The 17185-nt window shown below is 42.3% G+C and overlaps 1 protein-coding gene across 3 annotated transcripts in view; it reads left to right on the top strand.

Moving 5' to 3' along the window:
• The window catches only part of STK38 (serine/threonine kinase 38), a 49099-nt gene extending 33984 nt beyond the window's left edge, over positions 1 to 15115 (top strand). For 2 of the 3 annotated variants that reach the window (XM_047795944.1, XM_047795945.1), the window contains 7 exons: positions 474 to 576; positions 2704 to 2765; positions 10147 to 10264; positions 11246 to 11369; positions 11538 to 11633; positions 12533 to 12627; positions 13099 to 15115. In XM_047795944.1, the coding sequence (XP_047651900.1) occupies positions 474 to 576; positions 2704 to 2765; positions 10147 to 10264; positions 11246 to 11369; positions 11538 to 11633; positions 12533 to 12627; positions 13099 to 13229 (729 nt within the window). In that variant the 3' untranslated portion in view covers positions 13230 to 15115. The remainder of the gene's footprint in view (positions 1 to 473; positions 577 to 2703; positions 2766 to 10146; positions 10265 to 11245; positions 11370 to 11537; positions 11634 to 12532; positions 12628 to 13098) is intronic. The other variant, XM_047795946.1, reaches the window with a different exon arrangement.
• The last annotated feature ends 2070 nt before the right edge of the window (positions 15116 to 17185 follow it).

The following is a 17185-nucleotide window of genomic DNA, read 5'->3' as shown; positions in this document are numbered from 1 at the left end:
TCCCTGGCCTCGCTCAGTGGGTTAAGGATCTGGCATTGCTGTGAGCTGTGGTGTAGGTCGCAGTCTTGGCTCGGATCCTGCGTGGCTGTGGCGTAGGCGGGCAGCTACAGCTTTGATTAGACCCCTAGCCTGGGAACCTCCATATGCCTTGGGAGCAGCCGTAGAAAAGACCAAAAAAAAAAAAAAAAAAGATTTTTGAAGAAACAATAATATTTGTGTTAGTTTAGGAAGTAAAATTAGATGCAAGTGAAAAAAATTAGACGCTCTAAAGGGTTCAACTAGCTTAAAAATTTATATTTGGAGAAAAACAAAGATAATATGTGAAAACGAAAATACTTTTATTTGTGTAATAGGATAATCAGCATTCTTTAGCCATGGAGTCATAATGGAAACTGCTCATAACTGGGGGAAATGATATTCTGTTCCACATCCATGAATGTTCATCTGTTCATTACCTTGTTTCTCTCCCCTAGGGCCATGTGAAACTTTCTGACTTTGGCCTTTGCACAGGACTGAAAAAAGCACATAGGACAGAATTTTATAGGAATCTGAACCACAGCCTCCCCAGTGATTTCAGTAAGTGATAACAGTGCCTTTAGCCTTATTATCCCTTAACTGGGCCTGGAAGAGCTATTCTCCTGGTAACCAAAACAGGCAGGATGGGTTAGGAGATTCTCACAGTTTGAGTCTTTAGAGAATCAAAATACCTCCCCAGGTTTGCCTGTGATTTGCACTATAAAGTTAAGGCAAGATGAAGTCTACCAAATGTGTTAAGGCAAGTGTCCAAAAGAGCTTTCTTTGGAGCTACCAAGAAACCTACAAGGGATAAAAATGGGGCAGACAAGCAAAAGTGGTGGAGGAAAAAGTCCCGAGTACAGCTGCAGGTTAGATTAATCCTTGGTGCTTCTTTCTGTCATGGGAGGAAGAAGTTCATGAGTTATTTTCACTCCAGCACTATCAAACCATTGAAACTGTAGTGGGGAGGCGGGGGGAAGAAACTACGTAGTTGGAGTTTCCGGCATGGTGCAGCTGAAATGAATCTGACTAGGAGCCGTGAGGTTGCAGGTTCAGTCCCTGGCCTTGCTCAGTAGGTTAAGGATCCATTGCCCTGAGCTGTGGTGTAGGTTTCAGAGGCGGCTCGGACCCTGTGTTACTGTGGCGTAGGCTGGCAGCTGTAGGTCCGGTCAACCACTAGCCTGGGAACCTCTATGCCGCGGGTATGGCTCTAAAAAAAGGCAAAAAAAAAGTAGTAAAATTACAATTTATCCTTGAGAAGCTTGTATCAAATAGTGTATTATATATTCAAAAGTCTCTAATTATGTAACAGATACTACTCTTGGAAATTTGATAGTAATCTTGTAAAGTTGTGAATTTTCTTTTTAATTTTTTAAAACTTTTTTGTCTTTCTAGGGCCACACCTGCAGCATATGGAGGTTCCCAGGCCTAGAGGTCGAATTGGAGCTACATCTGCCGGCCTACGCCACAGCCACGTGGGATCCAAGCCGAGTCTGCGACCTACGCCACAGCTCACAGCAACTCTGGATCCTTAACATACTGAGTGAGGCCAGGGATCGAACCTGCAACCTCATGGTTACTAGTGTGGTTCGTTAACCACTGAGCCACGACGGGAACTCCAAGTTGTGAATGTTTTTCGTTCCACTTTGGGAACCTTTGCTTCTGATGAGACTAAATTCCCTGTGATTCTGATTAAATTCCCTGTAATTCTGTTAAAGGCCTGTCTGTCTCCCCTCTGGCCATGTGATCCACATGGAGGTGCTGCTTACAACTCTTGTTGTATGATTCTTTGAGTTAATGCTGTAGAGCCTCCAATTTGCTGGGAAATGGAGTATCCAGAGATATTGATGTATGGGCAGAAAAGCAAGATCTGAGGGTCTCATGTAGCCTGGCTAGAGCCTAAAAAAATAGTGAACACTCCTGTCTGAACTTTGGTTTTTTTCGTCTGTTTTGTTTTGTTTTTGCTTTTCAGGGCCGAACCTGCGGCATAAGGAGATTCCCAGGCTAGGTATCGAATCTGAGCTACGTCTGTGACCTGCACCACAGCTCACAGCAGTGCTGGATACTTAACCCGCATCCTCATGGATGCTAATTGGATTTGTTAACCCCTGAGCCACGAGGGGAACTCCCTGTCCGAACTTTTTTTTTATTATTACTCAAATGAATTTATCACATCTGTAGTTGTATAATGATCATAACAATCCAATTTCATAGGATTTCCATCCCACAGCCCAAGCACATCCCCCCACCCCCCAAACTGTCTCCTCCGGAGACCATAAGTTTTTCGATGTCTGCGAGTCAGCATCTATTCTGCAAAGAAGTTCAGTCTGTCCTTTTTTCAGATTCCACATGTCGGTGAAAGCATTTGATGTTGGTGTCTCATTGTATGGCTGACTTCACTTAGCATGATAATTTCTAGGTCCATCCGTATTGCTAAAAATGCTGGTATTTCATTCTTTTTGATGGCTGAGTAATATTCCATTGTGTCTGTGTACCACATCTTCTTGATCCACTCCTCTTTTGATGGACATTTAGGTTGTTTCCATGTTTTGGCTGTTGCAAATAGTGCTGCGATGAACATCAGAGTGCATGTATTGTTGCAAGTTGTGGTTTTATCTAGATAGATGCCCAGGAGTGGGATTGCTCCCTGTCTGAACTTTGATTAGAACTTGTTTTCTCTGCTTTTAGCTTTTCAGAACATGAATTCCAAAAGGAAAGCAGAAACCTGGAAAAGAAATAGACGTCAGCTAGTAAGTAATATTTGTGACTTCTTAAATGCTGCAAACCAAGTATGAAAAAGGTTAAAAATACGCATGTGTATTTGCATTTGATAAGTGTTTGCAGCTTATCTATTCCTTGTTTTAAATTATCTTGCTAGAGCACTGTAATAATGTTGGTAGCAGCAAAAGAGACCTTTTTAAAAAAAATTTTTTTTGGAGTTCCCGTCGTGGCGCAGTGGTTAACGAATCCGACTAGGAACCATGAGGTGGCGGGTTCGGTCCCTGCCCTTGCTCAGTGGGTTAACGATCCGGCGTTGCCGTGAGCTGTGGTGTAGGTTGCAGACGCGGCTCGGATACCACGTTGCTGTGGCTCTGGCGTAGGCCGGTGGCTACAGCTCCGATTCAACCCCTAGCCTGGGAACCTCCATATGCCACGGGAGCGGCCCAAGAAATAGCAACAACAACAACAAAAGACAAAAAAAAAATTTTTAATGGCCATAACCATGGCATATGGAAGTTTCTGGGGCAGGGATTGAGTCTGAGCTGCAGCTTCAACCTACGCTGCACCTACAGCAATGCCGGATCCTTTAACCCTCACATTGAGCCAGGGATTGAACCCGTGCCTCTGCAGTGACCTGAGCCACTGCAGTTGGATTCTTAATCCACTGCACTGCAGTGGGAACTCCCAAAAGTGATCTTTTGAAGGGGGACAGATAATATGAGGTTGTTTGGTTGGGACATTTTCAGTGAATGACCTCGTTTTGACCTTTTACATTGGTGACAACCCTGTTCCTTCCTGTTTCATTTTTTCCTTATTTTTATGGTGATAGAGTGGTTTTATGGTGATAAAGTGGTTATATTTAAGTTCTCTCAAAGTGAAACTAAGTACAAATACCTAATCAGAGCTTTAAGGCAGTAGTTCTCAAACATAGAAAAGTTTGATTTATTTAGTTAAGGCTCCTTAAATTCACCTGCCCCACCCTTTCCTACTTTATGTTGGAAAAAAGGACTTGGTGATAAAAATTGGAGAGAAATTTAAGAGAAATGCTTACTTTACTAGTATTTGCATACATGCATATAAAATTATGCTCCAGCTTAAAAAAATAAGAAACATTACTGCATTTATCTTGGTAGTATTTTGGAATTCATTTAAATAGTACACATTCGGAGTTCCTGTCGTGCTCAGTGGTTAACGAATCTGACTAGGAACCATGAGGTCGCAGGTTCGATCTCTGGCCTTGCTCAGTGGGTTAAGGATCCGGCGTTGCCGTGAGCTGTGGTGTAGGTCACAGATGTGGCTCGGATCTGGCGTTGCTGTGGCTCTGGCGAAGGCTGGTGGCTACAGCTCCGATTGGACCCCTAGCCTTGGAACCTCCATATGCTGTGGGAGCGGCCCAAGAAATGGCAAAAAAGACAAAAAAAAAAAAAAGTAGTACGCATTCACTAGTGACATAATTGCTGTCTAGGCAAACTTTTATTCTGACTCTTTGGTTCATATTTAAAGCGCAATGCAACATGTCCCAATGTCTAGTTATTAAAAGATTGCTGACTATATATGATAGAAATGTGTACTCCTACATACTTAGGCTTTGTTGGAAACCCATAGCAAAGTGGAAATGGTAAAGTTAAACTAACAGTTGGCCGCAAGAAAAGCAGAGATGGAAAACGATGATTAACCTGGAATGATGCTCATGCATGTGTATTATCTAGAAATGGTGGCACTTTCTGTAGATTGATAAGTAGTGTTGTAACTTGGCAGGTTTTGCCAAACTTTATAATTTGGCTAGACTTCTTAGTAAAATACTGAATTAGGGTTTTCTATAGTATCTTTAATAACTCATTTAGTAGGTTACTAGTAAGTAGCTCTTAGTCGTATGTAAAAGTGGAAGCCTGTAGGATTAAGAAAGAATCAAAGAAAAGGCTTGTATTTTTTTTTAATTTATTTGAGGCCCACCAGTGGGCCTCAGTGTCATGCTTTGAATATTGTGATTTTTATGTTAAACCTGGGCTGTAGAAGAGGCATGAACTCAAACCAAACACTTTTGGAGATATAGTAATTGAAATTAATCTTTGATATCTTTTTCTAACATTAACCTGAGGATACTTAAGTTTGGTAGGGCTAGTCACATCATGCTCTTTTTTTTTTTTTTGTCTTTTGTCTTTTGTCTTGTTGTTGTTGTTGCTATTTCTTGGGCCGCTCCCACGGCATATGGAGGTTCCCAGGCTAGGGGTCGAATCGGAGCTGTAGCCACCGGCCTACGCCAGAGCCACAGCAACGCGGGATCCGAGCCGAGTCTGCAACCTACACCACAGCTCACGGCAACGCCGGATCGTTAACCCACTGAGCAAGGGCAGGGACCGAACCCGCCACCTCATGGTTCCTAGTCGTATTCGTTAACCACTGCGCCACGACGGGAACTCCATGCTCTTTTTTTGTATTAGGAACTCTGATATTCTTTAAATATCTAAATTTTTTATGTGGTTGAAATAGTTTGCATCACTTGTTGAAGATTAGGGAATGTCCAGCACAAGTTTGGTCAGATGCCTCTATTAAGTCTCTACAGAGCAGTAGATCTTAACCTTGGCTGCACACCAGAATCACCTGGGGACCTTCAGAATATACTGATATCTGGGTCCTACCCTCTGAGATTCTGATGGAGTTGATTTGGGTGTATAGTCTGGGTACCTGATTTTTAAAAAGAGCCCTGAGTGATACCACTGGGCAGTGAAAATTGAGACCCTTTACTGAAGAGACTATTTCTTAAGTAGTAGCTCCTGCCTTACTGGGAAACCATAGTCATCTGTGCTTTGGAAGGTAACAAAGGGTAAGGAATCTTCTGTGATTAGAATTTTTTTTTTTTTTTTTTTGGTGAAGCAAGTCAAGATTTAACCTTTAGCCACTTTCATTTTGGGGGAAATTAAGCTTAAATACCTTTAATTAGCTTTGTACTCTGAGATGCTTTATGCCCTTTGACACACTTAGGAGTCATGTCAAACTTACTGGGAACCACTTATAGTTCTCTAAGGAAGGAGATTCCACAATTTCTTTTTTTTCCTTAACTCCTCCAACCCTCTCCCAAACTTTCACATATTTTAATGTATTTCAACTCCTGATATGAACACTTCCAGTTTTTTATATATTTTTTTAACACTCCTGGCTTCATACATACCTTGTCCTTCCTTTTTTTTCTTTTTTGTTTTTTAGGGCTCCACCTACGGCATATGGAGGTTCCCAGGCTAGGGGTCACTGGCCTATGCCAGAGCCACAGCAACTTGGAATCCAAGCCGCCTCTGTAACCTACACCACAGCTCATAGCAATGCTGGATCCTTAACCCACCGAACGAGGCCAGGGATCGAACCCTTATCCTCATGGATACTAGTCAGATTCACTTCTGCTGAGTCACGACGGGAGCTCCCATAATTTCCATGTTTGGAGTTAAATGTCCTTTAATATTTAAAATGTTGTTTTCAGTCTGTATAAACTTAGGTTCTCATGCTGTGATTAGGTTGTTGCCTCTTTATTCCATTTACAGTAGAAATGGGGAGGTATTAAGGTCATCTTCATATTAACCCTGTGCTTTTGATCTTCTGTAAGTGCTTCCATTCAACTGGTATCAAGTGATAGGTTAATATTTGTTAATGCTTAATATAAATTTACTGCTCTAGGTTAAGCCTAACATATGTAATTGTTCATCCAGCCTGTTACTCTCCAGCCCATTGAGAATCACTGGAAAAAAGTGGAGGCTTAAGCTTCATGTTTGGCTGCATAAATCCTCTTTTAATATTTGAAGTACCAGTGTGGTCCTGGGTAATGCTTAGGCTCCAGTCACTGATTAGCAAATAAGTATGAGTCAAATTTAAGTTATTAAGCCACAGAGGTAAAAGATGAAGTACATCTAGGCATCAAATCTTGTTGTGGCGCAGCGGAAACAAATCCGACTAGGAACCATGATATTGTATGTTTGGTGCCTGGCCTTGCTTAGTGGGTTAAGGATCTGGCGTTGCCATGAGCTATGGTGTAGATGGCAGACGAGGCTCGGATCTGGCGTTGCTGTGGCTGTGGTGTAGGCTGGCAGCTACAGCTCTGATTTGACCCCAGCATGGGAACTTCCATTGGCCACAGGTGCAGCCCTAAAAAGCAAACAAAACAAAACAAAAAAAAACCTTTTGTGTTTATTTTTTTTAGTATAGAATTTACAGAAGTGATTAAGTAGGAAATTAATTGCTTTATTTCTCCTAAAATTCTAAGTGAAATCATAAATTGGAATACATCATGTGTTTGAAATGACTATTAACAAGCAACAAAACTCATGTAGAGCACAGCTCTAATTGACACTGTGAACACCAGGCAACAAAAGGAAAAACAAGGGTACAGGTTTTTGAGGTATTAGAGCTTGAAGTTGGGAGGACACCCCACTATGGAAAACAGAGGTGTGGGAAGAGGGCAGCCCCTGGATTACCTGTACCTACCTGTGCTAAAGTGAGAGTGAGCTCCCAAGGCAGGACTCTGACTCCAGGTGAGAACATTACCTTCACAGGTTTGAGTCTGCTGTTGTCCACATTCTGTAACCAAGAATTTTTTTTACACATTACTATCTCAAAGAAATTTTGGATTTTGTTGGATTTATTCGTTTATTTGTTTGTTTGTGGCAATAGGTCTCTGGTTTTATAATAGAAATCTTTGAATATCTAAGATTTACGTAACATTCTGTTTTGCTGGTATATGTTTAGTCTCAGTTGGAGGGTATCTGTAGTTCCTTAACTTTCATAATTAGAATGAAAATATTTGTGCTTCTTGGGGAGGTCCCAATCCATGTTTCAGACTTTAAAGCTTTAATTTTCTTTTTAGGGCTGCACCTTGGCATATGGAGGTTCCCAGGCTAGGGGTTGAATCAGAGCTGTAGCCACACCGTAGCAATGCCAGATCCAAGCTGTGTCTGCGATCTACACAACAGCTCACAGCAATGCCGTATCCTTAACCCTCTGAGCAAGGCCAGGGATTGAACCTGTGTCCTCATGGATACTAGTCAGATTGGTTTCCATTGAGCCACGATGGGAACTCCTTAAAGCTTTAAAAACACAACACCTGGCACTTATGTTATTTAATACATGCATTTAAAAGGAAATGATGTACATTTATCCATATGGAAAAAATTGACTTCTACCTTATTCAAAAAAATAAATAGTAGATGGAAAATTAAATTTTAAAAAATTTAGAGGAAAATACAGGGCAATATCTTTATGACCTCAAAGTAAGGAAGGGTTTCTTAAATAACATACAAGAAGTACAAATCATGAAGGAATGCTTGATGTATTTTACTACTTTAAAGAAAAAAACTTCTGTATATTGAAAGATATACGCACATGAAAAGACAAGCCACATGGTCCAACTGCTTTGGAATTATCTTACAGTTCACGTGCATACCCAGCAATTCTGCCCCTAGTCAGATGTCCTGGAGAAACGCTTGCACCTCTGAACCAGGAGGCATGTGTAAGAATGTTTATTACATTTTCATAATAGCAAAAAACTGGAAATAACCCTGTGTCCATCGACAGGAAAATGGTTATATTCTGGTATAGAATATAATATACAGCAGTGAAAATAACTGAACATGCCCTGATATAAAATAATCGAGACATCATGGATCAATTTTAGAAACAAAATATTGAGAGAAAAAATCAAATTGCAGGAGACAGCAGGTCGAATGATAGTATTTTTACAAAGCTCAAAAACAAGACTAAGGTCTCAGTTTGAGAGACACGTGGCAAAATTAAATTTCTTTTTAAAAGAGGAATGATAAATAGCAAATTGAGCATCGGGGTTAGGAGGTGAGACAGGAGGACAGGCTGGGAGGTACACGGTTAGCTCCAATAATATCACTGATATGTATGTTGGTTCTTTATTTGGACTCATGGGTACTCATTGTGCTTCATAATTTAGCAATTAATGCCTTTTTTGGTATGTAACAAATATTTTAAAAAATCATACTAAAAATGATAAGCCTCAGTCTGGGAGAAGATGTTTGCAATATGTAGAACTATAAAGGATTAATGTCCTGAATCAGGATTCATTCCTTGGATTTGTAAAGAATTCCTTTGAATCAATAAGAACTGAAAAAGAAAAAAAAAGTGGTCAAAAGATCTGAACAAGTAATTCACAGAAAAAAAGCTGAATGGCTAATAACATGCATATACACTCAACCTTTCCAGAAAGGTAAATGCACATTAAAACAGTGAGATTCTTTTTCATATTCATCAGATTGGTAAAAATTTTAAAGAGTCTGACAAAATGAAATGTTGGTGATTATGGAGAACCCAGAACTCATCCCTCCTGAACCAGTTTAAATAGGTGTTCCCACCTTGGAGGACACCTGGAAGGTGTCCGATTAAGTTGAAGACGTTCAGAAGGCAAGACCCAGCCATGCTGCTTGTAGCACATCCTCTTGAGAAGTTCTCACACCAGTACCTAGGAGCTGTTACAAGAAGGTTTATTCAGGTGTTACTCCTTATGTGAAACACTGGCAACAAATGTCCATTACAGAGAATGGGTACAAAAACTTTGTGATATTTGTATAATCGAGTAGCTTACAGCAGTGAAATGAGGTGAGCTAGAGCTACATGAATAAATCTCAAAATCATAATGTGAAATAAAAAAAGCAAGTTGTAGCATTGCAGAATAATGCAGTACAGTATGCAACCCTTTATTAAAAGTTGAAATATACAAGAAATAATACTTCATTTATCCATATAAGCATAGCACAGCAACATCAGAGTAGTTATGACTTCATTGGGAAGGAAGGGATTCTATACTTTCATTTCTTTTAACAAGACAAATGTCCTGAGACAAATATTGCAGATATTAACTTCTCTTTAATACAGATAATGGGTATTGATTGTGCCTTTTTTTTCTGTATGTTTGCAGTGTTTCATAATAAATATTTTAAAAAGTCAACACAGCTGTAGCTTTTGATTTTGAAAGTTACGTAGTATGGAAAGCCTTAGATTAGAGCCTTCTATGTAATAAGCCCTCAGATGCTGAGCACAGGAAGGCTTTGACTGTACTTCCTAGTATTGCAGTACTAGTACTTCCTGGTATGTGAGAGATTACTCGAATTTAGAAAATACTCCTCTAAGAACTATTTATTTAAATGTTTCGGTTTGGTAAGTAGACATTTATAAACCTTTGACTAATAGGTTATAACTTTGTCTTTTGGTAATAGTTTCCCTTTATGATTTTCCAAATTAAAAAATACATGCAGTAGAAAGAGGAATGGTTTGGAACAAGATATATTTAATTCCCAAACTGGGCTCTGCCACTCTAGGTGGTGCTCGTAGCCTTTGGTCTCTAGAAGAGAACTCTGGGCACCCTCCCACCTGCTGGGCCTCCCTGACGTGTGGTACGTGTTTCAGGCCTTCTCCACGGTAGGCACTCCTGACTACATTGCTCCCGAGGTGTTCATGCAGACCGGGTACAACAAGCTCTGTGACTGGTGGTCGCTTGGGGTGATCATGTATGAGATGCTCATCGGTAAGTGCGTGCTCTCGGAGGACTTCCTGTGCAGCAGGGAAAGAGTCCAGTGTTGGTAATAGACTGTTTCAGTTGGTCATCTAAGTGAGCCCTCCCCTCCCCGTGTTGCAAAGTGGAGTTTCCTAGGTGGAACACTCTGGGCCATCAACTGACTCATCTGTCTTCTGGCCCCCTGGCCCCGTGGTTGCTTTGCTGATCATTCATCATGTTTTTCTTCTACTTTTTCATCCTCCATCTAGCAGCTCTTTCACTCCCTGGCATTTTTTGAACACCCACTGTATACAGAGAGCCTTGACTGGGCAGTGTCTCAGGCACTCTTCTTATTTGCTGTCCCCTCTCTTTCAAAGCCTTCAAGGCATGGAGCCCTCTGACCTCTCCCCTCCTGTTTGGGTGGAGTGTCTGTGTTTAGGGGGCGTGTCTGTGGGGGCAGCCTCATGCCCAAATGCTAGCAGAGCACGTGTGTCCGACCCATGTGGCATGTCTGGCCGTGCATCTTTGTGAGCACAGGGAGGATGCCCGTGCTGGCCAGTGTGGTCTGTGTGCAGCACAGGGGGAATGACTCTCCTCTTACCTCTAAGTTCTCAAAGAGAGGATGGTGGTCACTTTTAAAAGTGATGCTTTTTTCTTACTCAACTGGTTGGGCCCTCTGCCTGTATAAGGATGTTCCTAGGATGGGGTCATTGCTGAATGATGTTTCATTCTTTGGGCACAGTGAGTCCATCTGCAACCTATTATGTCCTTGCTGGCTCCAGCTGCTAGCTGGCTCCCTAAAGGTACCAGAAGCACAACTTGACTTTGGGTTTAGGGAAAAAGAAAAATGAGTTTAGATATTTTCTGGGATGAGTAGAAATCCTGGCCCTGTCATGTGGGGAAGAGCATAGAGGAGCATTAAAGAGATAGAAAATTGTATTAAGGAGAATAATCTCAGTCAGATTCAAAGTTCTGGGATGTAAAAGCTGTGAAGTTCCTTTTTTATTACAGGCTACCCACCTTTCTGTTCTGAGACCCCTCAAGAGACGTATAAGAAGGTGATGAACTGGAAAGAAACTTTGACTTTTCCTCCAGAAGTTCCTATTTCTGAGAAAGCCAAGGATCTAATTTTGAGGTATCAGAGAACATTTCCCCTGCCCCCTGCCCTGTCTTTTTTTGACAGGAGTGAATCCATTTTTTAAAAAATTTTCATTGTTGCCTGGATCTGCCCCCTGCTTCCTCCCATTTCTTTCTTTTTTGAAGCGACTACTTGAGGTAACGCTGAAAGGCCTGTCTTTTCCAGATTCTGCTGTGAATGGGAACATAGAATTGGAGCCCCTGGAGTTGAGGAAATCAAAAGTAATCCTTTTTTTGAAGGTGTTGACTGGGAACATATCAGGTATATCCATATAAAAGCTTTTAGGATAATTTCAGAAAGCGTTTGGTTTGTTTAATGCTAATTCAGAAGAACCCTTACTGGCAAGCCGAGGATGGGAAGAGAGAGCCTCTTAGAAACTCCGGTTCGATCACTGTGAGGATTGGGAGTCAGAGCTTCCTGTGGGCCATGTGCCACAGGAGATACGGTGAAGCCAGCCATCTTTCCCAAGTGAAGGCAGCTTTGGATTCCACAGTTGCGTTTGCTGTTCCCCAGAACATGTCCACCTCTAGTGTCATGTTTTGGATTCCACAGCGGAGGACCACCTACCCAGAACATGGCCCACCTTGCCCATAGGGTAGGCTCTGTCACTGGGAGATAGAGAAGGAAAAAGGACTGGAGAAGGACAGGTTGGGCGGTGGTGAAGGGGTCTGAAATTGTCAAGGGGGGTGGTTGTAGAGGGCTGCCCCCGTACCACCCAGACCAAACAGAAGACAAAGTTGTCATCTTTTTCATAGCGCTCTTGTTTGCATGCTTGCGGTTTTTACCTTTTGCCATCCTTGTGCATTTTTAGCCACTCTGCTTGTTGGCACTTCTGCCCTACATGAAGGGACACTGAGAGGTTCCGTTTCCCTTTCAGCAGACAGGGCAGGCTGTTGGGGGAGTGCACTAACTTTGGATTTTAATTTCTTTTCTCCATATTTTTCTGGTCTTTCTTCCTAGCTATGAATAATTACTTGTATTTTTCATCGTGATTTTGTTTGGATATAATCAGCTGCTGTGGTTGGTCAGTGGTCATAAGCTTTTCAGAGAAAATAAATGCTGCCTGCATGGAAAGTCCTCCCATGTCAGACCAGGGGTCTGTTAGTTGTGATCCATGTGATTACAAATTGTAGTAATTTTGGCATGTCTGTTCTTGGCAGAGAGAGACCTGCTGCAATATCTATTGAAATCAAAAGCATTGATGATACCTCAAATTTCGATGAGTTTCCAGAATCTGATATTCTTAAGCCAACAGGTAATATACTGCCACTGCTTCCTGCTGCTTATAAGTGCATCACTTTCCCCGAACTTTGGGGTGATGTTTACAAATCAGGATAGAGAGCATGGAGAGGAACTTTGTAAGTATTTTTCCAGTGTTAATGCTGGCCTGCAGTGAGATGGTGTTGAATGACAAGTGAGTACAGACACCCACGTTTAGACTGCTCAACCAGGTGGTGAATCACAAAGATTTTCTCTTTTGTGGTTATTTATTAAATTTAAGGTTAGGTAACCTGAAATGACAGAAATGGGAAAATAAAACTTTTAAAATATTGTGGAAAAATATGAAGGTGAAAAAACATAGGCATGCAAATGCAGAAAATATGCAGAGTGAAAAATAACCTTTAACAGAAGCTGTGGTATGTCCTCGAGAATTTCATGTCTTCAGCACTGAGTAGTCCTGCGGGGTGAGGCAGTGAATCCACTCTCATATCTGTTTCTTTCTCAGTGGCAGCAAGTAATCACCCTGAGACTGACTACAAGAACAAAGATTGGGTCTTCATCAATTACACATACAAGCGCTTTGAGGGCCTGACTGCGCGGGGAGCAATACCTTCCTACATGAAAGCAGCAAAATAGCTTCCTTGAAATGGAATCCTCAATAGAGCAGAGTTCTCTGTACACTGTCACAGTTTCCTTCTCACATACTCTTGAAAGAGCTTCCAAGAAGTCAGTGGGACCTACCAGTGTGTCGTGGTAAACTCTCCTGAAGTGTGCCAGTAAGTGGATTCTCTTCCATAATGCCTCTGATGACCTGTAGACAGACAATTGTGTCTACTCCATCAGCCATAAACAACTATTCTGCTTCTTTGAAGCATCATGAGCCAATTTGAAGACTTCACTTTGCCTAAGTTCATCAGAATGAAGGGAGAAAACAGCCATCATTCAACATTATTGAGATTGTAATATACTTATCAAATATCAGCCAATTCCTGTGATTTTGTGACCTGCTTTCTGCCAAGCCCACCAAGTATTTTTTTTTTTTTCTTTACAGCTGAAAGTTCCATAGTATTAAGGAAATAAAGCAATGAAGAGAGCTTTGGCAGCCAGCATTCTGGCTAAAGGAAATGGTCCACCATCCTCGGAGTGGGTGGTGATGGTAGTTTCTCCCCAAACCTCAGCCTTTGGGCAAGCGGCTTTTTATAGCCTCCATTCATGGTGCACTTTATTTATGGTACTAGGTTAAAGACCCTCAGTCCATTTTGATTTATCTCCCGTGCATCTGAAGCACTCATGCTTCTTTCCTGAGTGTTGATGGGGGGCTACCAGCTTGATCTGCTGTTGCTCTTAGAAGGCCCAGAAAGCCACTGGGCATTGCCAAGGAGTCCCGGATCATGTGGAAAACCCTCACTTTTTCTTCAGGACTGTATCAAAAAATTCCTTTGATGGATGTTGCCGTGGACCAGCAATACCCACAAGTGCTGCCAACAGGATCTCGGTTTGTTCCTAGGAACACAGCAAGGAGAGCCCAGGCAGAAGCAGGAAGCCTAGAACCCCCTTGGCTAAGATGCTGCTCCTGCTCTGTCTCTGGAACCTTCTTGCAAGTAGAGACGGAACCAGCCCAATACAAACTGCAGAGCCAGCCTACAAATCTTGTAAAGTTCACTCCTCAATCTTTGGTGCAACCATATTTGTATTCTTTCTTGATATTTCTTCTCTCCCAACTTTAAGTAACCATTTTGCCTTGGAATCATGATTAGAACATTTTCCTTTGCAGATGCCTTCCTCGGGGATGGTCCTCTCCACCCTAAAGGGTCACCTGCAGGCCTGGCTGTTCAGGCCTCTCTGCTGTGGTGCTCTCTCATGAGAGACTCTCTGAATTTTAGCACAAAGTGCCTTTTCTTTCACAGCTGTCACCGCCTTTAGAGGACTTTTGCTGCATCAGAAAAATGTGGAGGCTCCATATTAATGCATTATTACTTTTAAAATTTTTGATTATTCTTAAAGCATCATTTGCACCTGTGTGGTAACTTTGCCTGTTGCAGAGTGTCATGGCCAAGCTACAACTGGGAAACTGCTTTCTGCCAGTCTTGAGGTTGGTAATATCTGCTATGAAAGAAAAGTATGTCCTAGCTTTGCCATTCAGGAAAAAAAAAATGGAATATCAAAGTTATAGTAGTAAGTGAAACTGCTTTGGGTTTTAATGTTTTAGAGGAAGAAAAAAGAATATTAGGGAAATAGTGACTCTGGATGAGGGTAATGTGTTTGCCCCTTATTTCATTCATGGTTTGCTAGTGAAAAGGAAGTGAGGTTCTCTTGTGTAACTTTGTAGTTTCTTTGAATTACCAAATAGTTGGGCTCTTGACCCCCATGTGTTTTGCAAGAGTGTGTGGTAAGCATGGGTGAAGAGAAGCAACAGGAGGGTGATAGTCTGTGTGTTGGGAAGTGGCAGGGGGTAATTTGTTTTAGGGGAAAATGCCCACATCTTAACTTTTAAACTTCTGAATAAACTGCGTGAAAACAGTATAAATCTGTGATGTGTTTTAAGGCAAATGTGATTTGTAATTCAAAGAGGCAAAGCGCTGGTGGCTTCTTCTTACCCCCTTGGTCTGCAAACCATTGGACTACTGAACCCCGCCTTGAGGTGTTTTACTGTCTCAGGGGAGGTAGGACCTGCTTTTCCGTTCCCGAGAAAAGTCGTCAGAGTTGGAGTGCATGTAAAGAGATTGTCTTCTGCCCCACACCTGTGTTCCGTCCCCGGCTGCGTTACGGGCAGCGGGCAGTGAGTGCATAAGGCCAAGGGGGACCTGCTTATGAAAGTGTTGTCAACAGGTGGCCCCTTTATACAACCGTTTGTAGCCCAGCCCACCCCACCTCTTTTTTTTTTTTTTTTTTTTTGCTTCCAGCCCAGGGTTGACCAGGAATCTCACAAGCTCCCAAGATGAGACTTCTCAGCTCCCTGCTGAGGAGTCCCATTGGGTCCCACTTCCTAGCGCCTTCTCTGGGTCTGGGGAAGGTGCCTTGGGCAAAGCCCAGCCAGCGTGGGAACTTCGGGCAGAGGGAGGCTAAATCCAGCCGGACAGAATGAGTTGTCTTTCCAAGGCTCTTGAGTTTGAAGAAGCATGTTCGGAACCACTGGCTCAGTGTTGGTCCTGTTCACAGATAATTCTGTGCCCTGTCTCTTAGGATGAGTAAGAAAATAATAGGACTTTAACTGAACTACATGCTAAAATGAAACTGAATAGTGATGTCTTTCAGTCTCTTTTTAATTCAGGAATATATCAGAATTTTCATTACTTTGAAAAGTAGGGGAGAAGTTCCCACTGTGGCGCAATGGGATCTGTAGCGTCTCTGGATCACCAGGACACAGGTTTGATCCCAGCCCGGAGCAGTGGTTAAGAATCCGGTGTTGCCACAGCTGTGGCATCGGTTGCAACTGAGGCTCGGATCTGATCCCTGGCCCGGGAGCTCCATAAGCTGCAGGGTGGCCAAAAAAGGAAAAAAAAAAAAGTCAGAGGGGAATTCCTTTGGGATTAACATTCAGGCTCAGAATAGCAGATTGCTAATTTGAACACTTCTTCTAATATAGCATAATAGGAATCCTTAGCCATTGATTACTGATACTTTATCTCTGAGTCATTTCCTTTGGAAGTTTATTTCCTGGATCACCTTCTGTTACTCTCCTGGGCCTCCGGTGGAACCCAAATTGTGTTTTTAATTGAATGCAAAGGGATTCAGTGAATGATATTTTCCTTTCCTAGGTGGCATACATGTCCCTGGAATGATCTATAAAGGCCAACACTTGTGGATTAAAATAAGCCTCCACAATGCTTTTCAGGCATATTTTCAGAAAAAACTATCTTGCCCATATTATACTTAAGCATCAAAAAAACACAGAGCTCAAGCCCAGGTGCTCTGGGTGCAGCAGGGAGCCCACTGTGGTTTCTGAACCACAGATGAGTTTGGGGAGAGAATTCCCAGCCACCAAGTTGGCTGAAGAGTATTGGAGCATCGCCTCTAGTTATTAGTGTTGATGTAACAGTACTTGTTCAGCCAACCCTGAGTTGTTTCTAAGCAGGAGTGATTTGGCAGAGGGATCAGTGAGTGGCCCTGTGGTGTGATAGAAGTGTGGAGCTTGGGAGTATTTTATCTTGAAGAGCACTCTCCAGTCACTTTTTTTTTTTTTTTGCTTTTTAGGGCCATGCTCATGACACACAGAAGTTCCCAGGCTAGGGGTTGAATTGCAGCTGCAGCCGCTGGCCTACACCACAGTAATGCTGGTTCCGAGGCTCATTTGCAACTTACACCATAGCTCACGGCAGCGCCAAATTCTTTAACCCACTGAGTGAGGCCAGGAATCGAACTGGTATCTTCATAGATTCTAGTCAGATTTGTTTTTGCTGAGCCACAGCGGGAACTCCCCAGCTGTTGTTTTTGTGGTGAGATCTTCAAAATGACCAGCCTACCTAGATCCCCTTCCCAGAATTCTGATCCCTCCCCAGAACTCTAAATCCCATGTAGCCAAGTGCCTATTAGAAATTACCATCTGCAGAGTTCCCCTAGTGGCGCAGTGGTTAACGAAACTGACTAGGAAC

Source organism: Phacochoerus africanus, chromosome 9 (genome assembly GCF_016906955.1).
Source record: "Phacochoerus africanus isolate WHEZ1 chromosome 9, ROS_Pafr_v1, whole genome shotgun sequence".
Lineage (NCBI taxonomy): Eukaryota > Metazoa > Chordata > Mammalia > Artiodactyla > Suidae > Phacochoerus > Phacochoerus africanus.
Note: the sequence above shows the minus strand (reverse complement) of the source record. Positions and strands in the feature narration are given on the sequence as shown.